Source organism: Melozone crissalis, unplaced genomic scaffold, assembly GCF_028551555.1.
Source record: "Melozone crissalis strain CALT ecotype California unplaced genomic scaffold, PUWL_Pcris_2 ptg000004l_1, whole genome shotgun sequence".
Taxonomy (NCBI): Eukaryota; Metazoa; Chordata; class Aves; order Passeriformes; family Passerellidae; genus Melozone; species Melozone crissalis.
Genome location: NW_026535782.1, coordinates 6772721 through 6786293, shown reverse-complemented (window position 1 = coordinate 6786293; position 13573 = coordinate 6772721). Strand labels below are relative to the sequence as shown.

Below are 13573 nucleotides of genomic sequence, written 5' to 3'. Positions count from 1 at the left end.
TTCTCCTGAGAGCATTATTGTGTACAGAGTGTGTCTGTGCTTTCAGCAGTGACAGTGCATCACTCAGTTAAGTGAGTAACTTCTCTCTGTGATGAGTTAGTGCCAAAGAAATGCATTTCATGAAGGTGTGAATACTAACTCTGAAGTTGGTGCTCAGTGTGAAATAACTTTGAAAAATTTATAAATCTGTTAAGTGTCCTCATTTCCACTGAGGGTGACAAACAGCATGCAGGCTCTTGGTCCTTAACACCTCAAACACTACAGGGCTGCCCATGACCACATTCTTTATTCTATTCTACTTTTCACTGCCAGATTTTTTTTCTGATTTTCTGTATACCCAAAATGTCAGCCCAGTGCCAGGCTCCTCAGTGTGTGTTGTGAATGTTTTCCCACTCTCCATGGCAGGAGCATGTTCCGAGCCAGTCCCTGTACCTCTGCCTGCAAGATCTCACAAGGGCTTTTGCTCCATGGATTTGTCCTGTTCTTGGAAACCCATTCCACTTTTAACACCCACAGCACCTTATGGAACAGAGCTCCTCTGCTTAACCAAGTGCTGTGTAATTAGTTATCTCCTTTTAGTGTGCTGTTTGTGGGAGGGGCAGGGGAAGGGTGGTTGGTTTATGATTTGCAGGATTCCTCACTTGACTGTTACTCCTCTGCTGGAGGAGACAGTAAATGGCTATTCCAGTTAAATTTTCCTTTTTCTCTCATGGTTTGCTCTTAAACCCTCTGCTATGTGCCTGCCTGCCACTTCTTTTCCTGTCCCGAGAGCCTTGCTCTACTCACTCTTCATTGCAGGAGAGAAACTGGGATCTTTGTTTTCGGTTCCTATTCAGCTGACATCTGAACACTGCAACTGGTGTCCATCCTTGCTCCATTATTGTTCCTATTTCCAAGATGTGCAAATCCTGATCTCCTCTAGAGTTATTTCCCCATCTCTCTCCCTTTTCTCACTCACACTTGCTTCCTCCATATACATGTGTGATACATCCATAATTAGCTTTTTATAATTGAGACACTGACCACATCTGTATTCATTTTATTATAACTGATTTTTTCCCCACCCTGCCAACATCCATGGCCTTCACATGTGCCTTTTTCTCCTCCCAGCATGTGACTGCAACCCTCGTGGCATCCAGACCCCGCAGTGTGACCGTGCCACAGGGCAGTGCATCTGCAATGAGGGGGTGGAAGGGCTGCACTGTGACAAGTGCTCCAGGGGCTACTCTGGTGTCTTCCCTGACTGCGTGCCCTGCCACCAGTGCTTTGCCCTCTGGGATGTGATCATCAGCGAGCTGGCTAATAGGACCCAGCAGTTCTTGGACAGGGCGAATACCCTCAAAGTCACTGGAGTCACTGGCCCATACCAGCAGACACTCAACACACTGGAGGAGAAGCTCACTGAAATTAAAACCATCATCACTCAAAATCCAGCAGCTGAGCCCCTGAAGAACATTGGGAATCTCTTTGAGGAAGCAGAGTGAGTACAGTTGTAGTTACATGGATCAGTATGTCTTGGGAAGAAGTGGGAGTTCCAGTGAGCTGGGATTTACTTGAGTGACTGATGTCCCCATGCTGGACTGAGGGCACTCTGACTCACAGCACCTGATGAGGGTGCTGTGGCTGCTGGAGCCCCTTGCCATGCTCAGCCCTGGCAGTGAGTGCCCTTCCCACTGGGCAGAAACCTGGTGGGAAGGCAGGAGCAGTGCAGCTGCCACGTGCTGAGCTGGATTGTCCTGCTCCCACTGCTCTCCAGGCAGATAATTACCAGGGAGCCACTCATGCTTGCCTTGTGCTGCCCCAGGGCAAAGGACAAACACTGCTATTATGTGAGAGAATGAAGAGGGGGAGAGATTAAATTCCTGGATTTCCGTGTGTAGCTGATGAGTTGGAAACTTGGGCTTCTTTCTGCACGCTGAGCATGTGTTGGGGGAAGCACCAGGTTTATAACACAGATTGTTTCCTTTTTTCTGAGAGTAGAAGCCTTGTATTTTCTTTTAGGGCTAAGCATACAAAAGATGGTAGTCTGGAGATGGGGCAGTGTAACATTAAGTAGGATTACAGAGGCTTTCTAGCCCTGTCTGCCACTGCTCCAACTTGCTTGTGCATTGTGAAGGGACCTGCACAAAGCAAAGGGGCGAGGATTAAAGCACAAATGTCTCAATTAGGAATAGTTTGTGTCCTACAGCTCCCTTCCCTCCTGCTGGAGAGCTGAGGGTTGCTGCTGCTTCTGGACTCTGTGTGTATTGAGGGAGATCAGAACAGCTGACGGGCTGCTTTTCCCTAACTTACCTTAGGTGTATCTGTTCTTCCTTCTCTCTGGCTGTATAGAAAATACTGGGCTTTGGAGGAGTCCTGGAAAACAGCGGGCTGTTAGACTATTGAGAGAGCTGTAAATTGATCTTAGATTTTAAGTACTGCCTTGATTCTTTCAGAGTGAGGAAATGCTTGGCTTGAGGGGATCACCATGGATGGGAATAGCTTCCTATGCCCACTTCTGTTCCACAGCGGCCTTGACACGTAACTCACTTGCTTTTCCTTTTAGGGTTATCCCACTAGCTAAAGCCTGCTGCATGGCTCAGTGAGTGAATGCCTAGAGCAGGAGGTTTTCCTTCAAAACTCTGGTGAGGAGGGATCTGTACAGAAGAGTTTAAAGAATCCATTGTGCTAAAACTAAGGCTCCCCCCTCCCTGTTTCCTGAAGTTCAATTCTGTCCGATGAGCTCGTAGTAATCAAAACTACATTTGAGCTGTGTGGGATGGGGAGCAAATTATGTATGGATCATAGTAGTCAACTCTGACCTATGCAGTTGCCATGATACAAGAGCATTACTCCAGTCCTCTGGAATCTCCCTCCAGTTAATCTTACACAATGCAGCTGTTTTCTGAGCAATTTGGCACTTTGGGTTTATAAATGTGCTGTAGATTAAAAGGTAGGTTTGTATATTAAAGGAAACATAACAGTATTTTAGGTAGGCATGTTGTTACAAATCACTTGGAGCTCCACTGAGGGAGGACAGGTCCTGCCATGGGAGAAGCTGGGTACATCTCTGGCCACCATGCTCCAGTGAAGTATGAGGCGTATGACCCTTCTTCGTCCCCATGCTGAGTCCTGTGCCTGTTTTACAGAAAGCTGACAGCAGATGTTACAGTTAAGATAGCTGATATAGAAGAAAACCTATCAGCCTTATCAGCAAAGAGCAACAGCACAGACACGGACCTGAGTGCACTGGAGACAGATGCCAAAAGTCTGGACCACGTCGTGAAAGAGCTTGCAGAGCAGCTAGAGTTCATCAAGATCTCTGATGTTCGGGGTAAGTGTCACAGGGAGGGGGAGAAAGCAGCAGGGTGGCCAAAGATTTAATTGATGCATGGGTTTAAGTACCAGATTAATCTTCTAACTTGTAATAAAACACAGTTCCTCAGGGACAGGTTCTTTCTGTGCATTAGCAGAGTTGCTGATGCAGCAGGAATTTTAGCCCCTCATCTGGTCTCTCTTCCTCTGCACGTTGCAAAGCTGGCTCAAATTCTTGGGGCACAGAATCGTCTTAAGGTACCATGCTGAACACATTGTAGATGAGACACAACAGAAGAAAGGGCACCACAGTTTTCAAGATATGTCTGGACATTCCCCTTGCTCCCTTCAGTCTGTTAAATTGCTATTTCTGGGTGAAAAAAAAGAGCTTGTGGTAAAGGGTCCAGTTCTCCTGACCCACCCAAGCCTGGCATGTCCACTGGCACACTGAAATGGGCCAAGAATCAAAATTTGCTGGAGGAAGAGGAATGTCACAAAATTATTTGGAAATCTGGAAAGCTGACTTCAAAGAAAGTATTTATTATTTTTTCTTATATGTTTCCTGGTTTTCAGGAAGTCTGAGGTTGTTTCCAGTGAACATGGGAGATTTCAGACTGAGGCAAGTGGCATGTGGGAATAGGGGAGTCCCTGACTTTTGGCATTTGGCAAAGGAAAGCTGCCCCAGGCTGCAGAGTATAGCCACCTCCACAGGGTCCCTCACACCCACACAAGGCCTCTCCAGGAGTTGTCCAAAATCAACAGTTCCATAAATCAGCATCTTTCGTCAAGCAGTTGTTTCTTAGGAAAGCTCTGACCAATTTCCAAGCAGTGACTCCATAAGCCAGACATCCCAGGGCAAGCAGTAAGAACTGATGGGATAAGGGAATCCTTAGAAAACAAACTGTTCCCCTGAAAACCTTCAAAGGCTGTATTTCCTCTTGCCCTTAGGGCAGGCAGAATTCAGTCACTAGGGTCAGAGAAAGGCTTAACTTCAAAGACCAGCTTGACACTCTCCACCAAGCAAAGAAGCAAACTTTTTTCCTACAAGAGGCCAAATTCTGTCATCCTTGCAATGGCACAGCTGCCAAGGCCAGCGTTTCCTTTAATGTGAATATCACTAGCTCTGATGTATCATCTGCTAACATCTGAGAGATACATTACTTTGGGTTACTCACCAGAGTTCTCATCAGCTCCCTCTGATTTCTGCAGGAGCCTTGGACAGTATCACCAAGTATTTCCAGATGTCCCAGGAGGCAGAGGAGAGGGTCAATGCCTCCACCGTTGATCCCGACAGCGCCGTGGAGCTGTCAGCGCGGACGCGGCAGGAAGTGCAAGACTTGATCAACGAGAAGGAGGCCCAGTTCAAGGCTAACCAAGAGGAGCAGTCACGCCTTCTGGATGAACTCGCTGGGAAGCTGCAGAGCCTGGATCTCTCTGAGGTGGCTGAGAAGGTACACAGCTGAGAATGGCTGGGATAAACCCATGGCAGAAACAGAATTAGGTTTGTGATGAAGCAAGGGGCAGGAAGGAGCTGTAGGGGATGTGGCAGTGTGAGATGTGCAGTTGGTTCATGAGAAATGCACCTTGCTTGGTTGAGCAACCCCTCGGTTTTGTGGGCTGGAACTGGGTTGTTTAACTGGTGGGCTCTGCCACTACTGGCTTTCAAAGACCAGCTTTTCATGTTGGTCTTCCTCCCACTCTTCCCAGCCCCAACAGAGCACCTGTTTTTGCATCACTCCTGTTCTAATCCAATGTTCTTTGCTAGGGACAGAGTTCCCACGTGCAGGAAAGTGTGGTAAATCTGCTGGGCTGAGAGCCATCCTCTTCAACCTATCCTGAGTTCAGTGCTTGCTTTCCCTAGGCTCCCCTCTTCCCTTCTGCAGCTCGATCAGATGCACTCTGTGCCTGTACAGTGCCTGGCCAGGCTGTGCCTCTGCACACACCCCTGGGCCTCAGCATCCCCCCAGGCTCATCCTCCTGCTCGAGACAAAGCAGAATTTACAGGGAGATGGAGTCAAAAGGGCATTTTCTCTGTTGAAGGCGCCTGCTCATCTGTAAATATGATTAAGGATGGCTTTTTCTTGGGAGAGGCTGGGTGTTCCTCAGTTTCTCTTTGAAGTTGGCCAGCTGCATTCAGAGAACAATCCCTGAACAACCCCGGGGTGAAGGCAGGCTGCAGGGCACCCCTCATTAACTCCCCCAGGGAGGCCAGGCCTGTGGTAGAGAGTGAGTTCTTCACACTCTGATTGTCCCTTGTCCTTTACAACCAGTCATCCCTCCCACTCCCTCAGCCCTCCTTTTTTTTCTCTGAAGGGAAGAAAGAGACATCTTTCTGTTTAGTTTCCCTTCCCCTACATTCCTGCCCCGACTGTTCTTAAGAACTGAAGTCTTGGGTAGATGTTTATCAAGGCAGTAAATACTGAATTGCTTGGAGGTGTAATCATAAGACACACACACACACAGACACACAGAGACACATCTTTCTGCTTTCTAGCTACTGCTGGGTTACGTGCCAAACAGGTAAGAGGGACTCATTTGCACTTCACAGGAGACAGCTGCAGCTAACTTGGCTGAGCCCCTAGGTTTTTCCAGGGAGGTGTTTTGGCTGCAAAACCTGAGTTAGTGACTATCATTTGGCAAAAAGAGGGGGGGGTGTGAAAAGGTAAAAGAGCCTCACAAGAACAGGGAATTTTCTAATTTTCCCTCTGCTTAAACCAACTCCTGTGTTATTTCATTACCAAACAATTGACCAAGCAGCGGATAACTCTCAGCACAGTGTTGCCGATAGAAATAGTTTCGCTTCTTGAAAAAAAAAGTTGACTCTGAAATTTTGTGGTGGAAGTGTCCTACTCCAGCCCCCAGGCAATGGAATGGACATGAGGCTGTGACTGGTTCCCCTGTGTCCCTGCAGACGTGTGGCAGTGCCCCGGGAGCCTCGTGTGCCGAGTCCGAGTGCGGGGGGCTGAGCTGTCGGACAGACGAGGGCAAGAAGAAATGTGGAGGCCCCGGCTGCGACGGGCTGGCGACCGTGGCTCACAATGCCTGGCAGAAGGCTATGGATTTTGACAGAGACATCCTCAGTGCATTAGCAGAAGTTGAGCAACTCTCCAGAATGGTAATATGCCAAATCAATTGTTAAGATATTAAAAAAGAAAAGGGAAAATCTGTCTGTTGTAGCACAGACTCTAATTGATAAAGTATGTGCTGGTTTTCTGCAGAAAATACTTCTTTTGGGTTGTGTAACTTCATCATGCTTGTAAATATCTTCAGAAAGGGAGCTTGCTAGAGTGAAGCTTCATGCATAACTAAACATCAGCCTGAGTTGTTTAAACTAGCACTGGTGGTATGGATCAGGGCCAGCTTCCAAGTGTTCTGTGAGTTTTATGAGAAAAAGCATTCCTTGTTACTATTACTTCTGACTCCAGATGAATTGTTTTAAAACAAGCCCTAAAGCATAAGAAGATAAGCAAGCCTTCCATTTTCCTTTCTTTAGGTTTCTGAGGCAAAACAGAGAGCAGATGAAGCAAAACAAAATGCACAAGCAGTTTTGCTTAAAACCAATGCTACAAAAGAACAAGTGGACAGAAGCAATGAAGATCTGAGAAATCTTATTAAACAGATTAGAGACTTCCTAATGCGTAAGAACGTTACATTTTAATAATATTTTAATTCTGGGTTTGTGAAAACCAGCTTTACATCTGTATTATCTTCCAAGAGTTAGCTCAACAGTTGTCATCATTCCCCGCACCTCCCTTAGACAGACAGTGTGTATGATGAAATCTGGAAACATGAGAAAAAACAAGAGAAAACCAAGATAATAAGAAAGTGAGAGCAAACTGTGACATGTTCTTGTGTGCATTTCAGCTGAGGCTTTTGTACTGCTGTACTTTGCCAAGTATGTCTGTAAGTTCTGGCTAGAAAGACAAAGTAGTATTAAAGGGGAAGGAAGTCAGAAACTGCATTTCTCTCTGTGTAAGAAAGCAAGAAAAGGTTAAATGAGAGCCTTGTTTGCCAGCAACCCATTCCTTGCCTGTTTGCTCAGGGCTGACTGTGGTGGGAGCACAAATACATCTACGTGCAGCTGTTGGTTTTGTTTCCTATGGGCTCGGGTCCTCCCAGAGTGGTGCAGCTGAGCACCAAGATCTTCAAATGGCTTCCAAGAGAGCTGTGCCAGCAGGGCCTATACACCTGCTGGGCCTCTCCTGAGAGGGAAGTTTCACCTTGGGAAGTAACTTTTAACACCTTGATTTTCCATACATCTGGGGGAGGAAGTTTTCTCATTATTTTCCTTCTTAAGGAAGCAGCTGAACAGAATTTGAGTGCTGAGATGTGACAGAGAGAAGCTTTTACTCACATCTCTGTCATTTGTGTCCATCTGCTAGAAGACAGTGCTGACCTGGATAGCATTGAGGCAGTGGCTAATGAAGTGCTGAACATGGAGATGCCAAGCACTCCCCAGCAGCTGCAGGCCCTGACAGAAGATATTCGTGAGCGTGTAGAAAGCCTTTCTGATGTTGAGGTCATTCTGCAGCAGAGTGCTGGAGACATTGCCAGAGCAGAAATGCTACTGGAGGAAGCTAAAAGAGCAAGGTATGCAGCCCTGTTTCATCTCATTGCATCAGAAAATGCAGTTTAACTTTCCCTGATGTAAATTCTCATTCCTTCAGTAAGGGGCAAAACCAGCCCGTTGCAGGTATGTTCTTTTTCCAGTTCCAAAGTAAGAGCATTTTTGGCATTAATAATCTTGCTCCACAGCAAAGGGGCAACAGATGTTAAAGTCACTGCAGACATGGTGAAAGCAGCCCTGGAAGAAGCTGAAAAAGCTCAAAATGCAGCTGAAAAAGCCATCAAACAAGCTGATGAAGATATTAAAGGAACTCAAGACTTGCTGACTTCGGTGAGTTCTTTCGAGTATTTCTTTACATAATAGAAACAGCACCAAATCTGATGCTCAGAAACTGATGTAAGCCTGTCTAGGGAAAGCTCTTGGGTACTGCAAAGCAAAGGCTGCAGATAAAATGCATCTAAACCATTCCTGCCTTCACATCAACTTTTAAGTGGGGACTTTTTGCTCATAAACAAACCAAACCAGACAACAACAACAAAAAAAAAACACCAAAAGGCTTTTCTCACCCTGTATCCTGCACCAGCCAAGTTAAATGAGCAGGACTGTACCCTCTAAACCAGCAGGTCTGACAAGACCCCTGGCAAGCCACACCTGTCAGCCACACTGGTTGTGCATTGGTGTGCTCAGTGTCATCCACACGGCAGCACCAGACTAAAATAAAGAAAGGCTGGATTGAAGTGCCAAGTGCTACAATCTTGTCAGATAAAGTATTTGCAGACTTCATCTCAAAGGCCTCATGAGACCACAGTGCTATCTATACTTATGAAGCTTGGCCAGTTTAGAAGCTTCACAAGTCCATTATCACATGGTGGAGTCAAATGTCTGAAGTTTTGTCAGTGGATTAGTCAACTCTTGCGTGTATAATGCAATCAAATACTTTTTGACCATGTTCTTTAATGCTTGTGCAGCCCCATATGTACCATTCTCAAGCACTGAGCTTTTTCACCCTGGCTGCAATGGGCCATATTTAGCAACACTAAAACACTGCTTTTAACTCAGATATATGGACACAAGCTAGTTAGTTGAGCAGGGTATATGGAGAAAGTTTAGTATTATATCCATTGTTTTTTGAAAGTCTAACTCTCATTCTTTTTTCTCTTAGATTGAATCTGAAAATGCAGCATCTGCAGAAACCCTGAACAATGCTACCTTACGTCTGTTTGAGCTAGAGAAGAGTGTTGAAGACCTTAGGCAAAAGGCTGCTACAAATTCAGGGACTGTGGGAAATATAGAAGACAAAATTATTAATGCAAAACAAAATGCTGAAGAAGTTCAAAAGGTGAGAAGCTCAGGAACAATCCTAAAGAGAAGCCAGCAAAACTCCCCATGTTTGGCTAAAGGGAGATCAATGAATCCATGTGATCCGTCACATTTATTGTTCATATTCTGGGGGTAGAAAATACTCCAACATTTATGCTCTAACCAAAGATAGCTACTTTTTACTTTGGTATCAGATCCTGAGAGAGATTTATTGGGAAGTTTTCAGGTTCTGAAATAGCTGCAGGAAACCTGTCAGCCTTTCACAGATAGGTTTTTGTTCCTCAGCTTTACTCGAGAACTGGAATTTTTTTTCCACTTGTACAGAATATTTATGGTTCTATGACAATGATAGGTTCAGGACAAACAAACCAGTATTTGGCATACACAGAATCAAGCAACAGGAAAAGTAATTATCCTAACAAAAAACTGAAGTAATTGCTAAATATCAGAGATGCAAGATTTTTTCTCTGTGAACATGGCATTACTCCCAATGTTTGCTACACACTTTTGTAATAGCAAAAGAATGTTCATTAACAAAACAATTGACCAATCTGCCAAAGGAAGTTTCATTGCTCCCATCTCTTGTCTGTAGTTAGCCTACCAGTCTCAAGAGAGCCATTTTCTGACAGGAGACCTGCATTATCCATCAACTCAACAATATCCAAACACTAAGTAGAATTTCAGGTGCTGTCAAGTAAACACAAGAGAATTCCAGTGCTGCTATGGTTTGTTATCTTGCTCAATGGTTGAATTTAGTTGGGCCATAGGACTTCTTAATCTTAACCCCACAACAAAAGCACAGCTGAGAAACCAACCCCACAACTTTCCCAGCACCTTCACTAACACCAGCTGGGCAGCTAGTTCAGTTCCTGTTGCTGAAAGGGTAGCAAGGGTATTTATTCCTCCCCAGATGCAGCCACTCAGCCAGGAGCAGTGCCAGGTGTAGCTTTCCAGCAGTTCTAGGGGCCATGGTTTCCATTAGTTACAGAACCCTGGAACTGAATCCCATAAATCTCTGCCAAGTGCCAGTATTGAAGCTGTAAAACAGCCACAGATCTGCAGAAGAGCAACTGATGAGTCTTCTTAGTCTTGGACAGAAAGTAGGAAATACCCTGACACCGCTTCTGCCCTTGTTAAGTGAGCTGCCAGCATAGCCTGTCCTGGCAGCAGGATTAGTGAAGGACAGAGGGAGGAAAGGCCATCTCCCGCTGTATTGGCTTTGTGTGAGCTCCACCTTGTGCTTGCATTGGGAACAGGTGCTCAGCAGCGAGCTCAGCGGCAAGTACAGGACCGTGGAGGAGCTCATTGCCAGGAAGACAGAGGAGTCGGCCGAGGCCAGGAGGAAAGCAGGCGTGCTGCAAGATGAAGCTAAAGCCTTGTTGGCTCAAGCAAACAGCAAACTCCAGCTGCTCAAAGGTAAGGCTCTGCTGAGGAGGTCATTTGGCACCTTAGAACATGAAGCAATTTCATGCTGTTAAACCAGCTATTCTTTAGCAGAAGGGGAAAAGAAAAGGTTTTTTGTTACTGAGACTTGATCTGCTTTCCTTATTCTTCTGGACATAATACAGTCTTTTGAAGCAAAGATTTCTATAGAATAAGCTGAAACTTACAGGTGAGACACAAACTTCTGGTGTGGCACCTCTCACTATCCCCAGAGCCACCACAGGGAAGGAACAAAACTACTCTGCTCAGGCCAAGGACTCGTCTGTTCCAGCAAGACCCCCATCTCCAAACAGTACTCCACTCACCCCACCCTGGAAAGCTCTTAAAACAAAACCTAATCAGGACACAGGACTTCCAGTTCACAGTTTAATTTAACATTTACTGTTGACAAAGTTGTTTGAACCAGAACAAGGCAATCTGCCCCTTGCTAGCAGAGACAGAATTAAATTTTCCTTCTGGTTTTGCCAGGCCAGGAATTCATTCTTCCCCTCTTTGCTACTCCTGCACAGTTACTGTGACTTGCTGAGTAGTCTTAATCATCACAAGCCAAAACATTTCACTGTTCTGTAAAAGCCACCATAGAGCAAAGAATTACAATTCTTTTAACCCTCAAAATACACTTTTGGATTTTCACCTTTAGAAAATAACTTCTTTGTTTCTTTACATCCCTATGTTAAGGAAACAAAAGGTGCCATTTGTTGATTTTGGGGGGTTTTGTTTGTTTTTTATTTTTTTCCCCAATGAGAATATCTTCCACAACAGAAATAAATTTTAATAGTAGTTTATCCATAACTATAATGATTTACATGCATCAAAACACCACCAATTAAGCTGGTTTTTTTGCCTTCCTTTGCCTACAGATTTGGAAAATACATATGAAAACAATCAGAAAGTTCTGGAAGACAAAGCCAAGCAGTTGGTGGAGCTGGAGGAGACAGTTCGCTCCCTCTTACAGACAATCAGCCAGAAGGTTGCTGTTTACAGCACTTGCTTGTAAACAGGAGTGGGAAGTGCTTGTGTTCAGGATGGGTTTTACAAGTATTATACTAGTTCTTTTTGACATTACATTGACCTGAAAAGGTGAACAGGTTTTATATTGACTTTAAAGCCACAGAACCAAAGAAAAGTAACTTTTTGATGTTGAAAATAAACAGTACTTTTGTATCACTGTATGTACCTAGCATGACTCATTAAGTTCCTGCCTATTTTCAGTAGCTGCAATGGTACACCAATTAATCCTTTAGCAAGTCTTGTTCTTACATTGGTTAGAGATCTAATAAAAACTTGGCTTGAGCTGTGTAATTCTAAAGAAGGGTTACTATTACTATAAAACATAATATGGTGACTCAGACCAAATTACCAGTGAGTGAAGAAATACCATCCATGTGTAGTTAGTTATGATAACCACAGCACTCAAAAAGGATTGTGTAGCCCCTGCATGATACCCAGTTAGGCCTAAGCCTACTTTCATGTTATTGATTATGAAATGATATGTACCCTTGATATGTAGCGTGAAAACAGAGAGGTCAGCACTGAAAGTATGAATGTACCAAGTTTATATGGTAATTCAAGCTTGGACTCACAAAATAAACAGAGTTGGAAGGGCCCCACAAAGGCCATCAAGGCTAACTCCTGGCCCTGCACAGGACACCCCAAGAGTCACACCACATTCCTGAGAGCACTGTCCAAAGACTCCCTGGAGCCTGTTGGGTTTGGTGCTGTGACCACTGCCCTGGGGAGCCTGTTCCAGTGCCCAGCCACCCCCTGAGTGAAAAACCTTTTTCTGATATCCAACATCAACCTCCCCTGACACAACTTCATTGTGGCCATTCCCTCAGCACTGGTCACCAGAGAGATCAGTGTCTGCCCCTCCTCTTCCCCTCATGAGGGAGTTGCAATGGCAGTGAGGTCTCCCTTCAGTCTCCTCCAGGCTGAACAGACCCAGTGACCTCAGCCACTCCTCATATGGCTTCTCCTCAAGGTCCTTCACCATCTTTGTTGCCCTCCTTAACTGCTCTCTAACAGTTTAATGTCTTTTCTGTATTGTAGTGCCCAAAACTGCCCCCAGCACTCCAGGCTGCCCCAGTGCAGAGAACAGGACAATCCTCTCCCTTGCCCAGCTGGTGATGCTGTCCCCAGCACAGATGTGGCCCTCCTGGCTGCCAGGGCACTGCTGACTCATAATTCAACTCTCCACTGACCAGGACGCCCAGGTCCCTTTCCACAGTGTTGCTTTCCAGCCTCTCATTCCCCAGTCTGTCCATACATGCAGGTGCAGAATCCGGCACTTTCCCCTTGCTGAACTTTCAGTGGTTGGTGACTGCCCAGTTCTGTAAGTTGTCAAGGTCTCAGTGCAGGGCCTCTCTGCCTCAGAGGAACTCAGCAGCTCCTCCTTGTTTTGTGTCACCTGCAAACTTGCTTAGTAGCCCTTCCTGTCCTGCCTCCAAGTCATTAATGAAGAGCACAGGACTGAAGATGGAACCCTGTGGATCCCCACTAGTGACAGGTCACCACTCTGATGCCACCCATTCACTGTAACCCTTTGTGCCCAACCTGTGAGTCAATGATCCAGCCGTGTGCAGAAGGACAGTATCAAAAGCTTTGCTGAAATCCAAAAAGGGTACATCAACTGGCTTCCCTGACCAGCTATGTGGGTTATCTTGTGATAAAAGGAAATCAGGTTTGATAAGCAGGTGGGATCATCAAAATCAGGACAACTACAGCAGGATACGGCACCAGCAGGAAGGGCATTCTGGTTAAATAAATAGTTACCCCTAAGCTCCAGAGATTACAAACAGCACAACAAAAAAAATTCTGAAGGAACTGATCATGACAGCAGTATCATGCACTGTTCACTGCCAGTACACTCAGCAGCTGCTACAAAGTGCCAGTTTAGCACCACTCAGGCCTAACTGCCATGACACCATTGACAGGTGGCTCAGGAGCTCA

General features: G+C 45.5%; 1 protein-coding gene across 1 annotated transcript in view; it reads left to right on the top strand.

The window, feature by feature from the left end:
- The window catches only part of LAMB1 (laminin subunit beta 1), a 40300-nt gene extending 27494 nt beyond the window's left edge, over positions 1 to 12806 (top strand). Inside the window, exons 22-31 of the mRNA XM_054272574.1 lie at positions 1111 to 1480; positions 3129 to 3313; positions 4504 to 4745; positions 6206 to 6409; positions 6788 to 6932; positions 7677 to 7884; positions 8050 to 8191; positions 9024 to 9200; positions 10438 to 10597; positions 11485 to 12806. Of these exons, the coding sequence (XP_054128549.1) occupies positions 1111 to 1480; positions 3129 to 3313; positions 4504 to 4745; positions 6206 to 6409; positions 6788 to 6932; positions 7677 to 7884; positions 8050 to 8191; positions 9024 to 9200; positions 10438 to 10597; positions 11485 to 11621 (1970 nt within the window). The 3' untranslated portion in view covers positions 11622 to 12806. The remainder of the gene's footprint in view (positions 1 to 1110; positions 1481 to 3128; positions 3314 to 4503; positions 4746 to 6205; positions 6410 to 6787; positions 6933 to 7676; positions 7885 to 8049; positions 8192 to 9023; positions 9201 to 10437; positions 10598 to 11484) is intronic.
- The last annotated feature ends 767 nt before the right edge of the window (positions 12807 to 13573 follow it).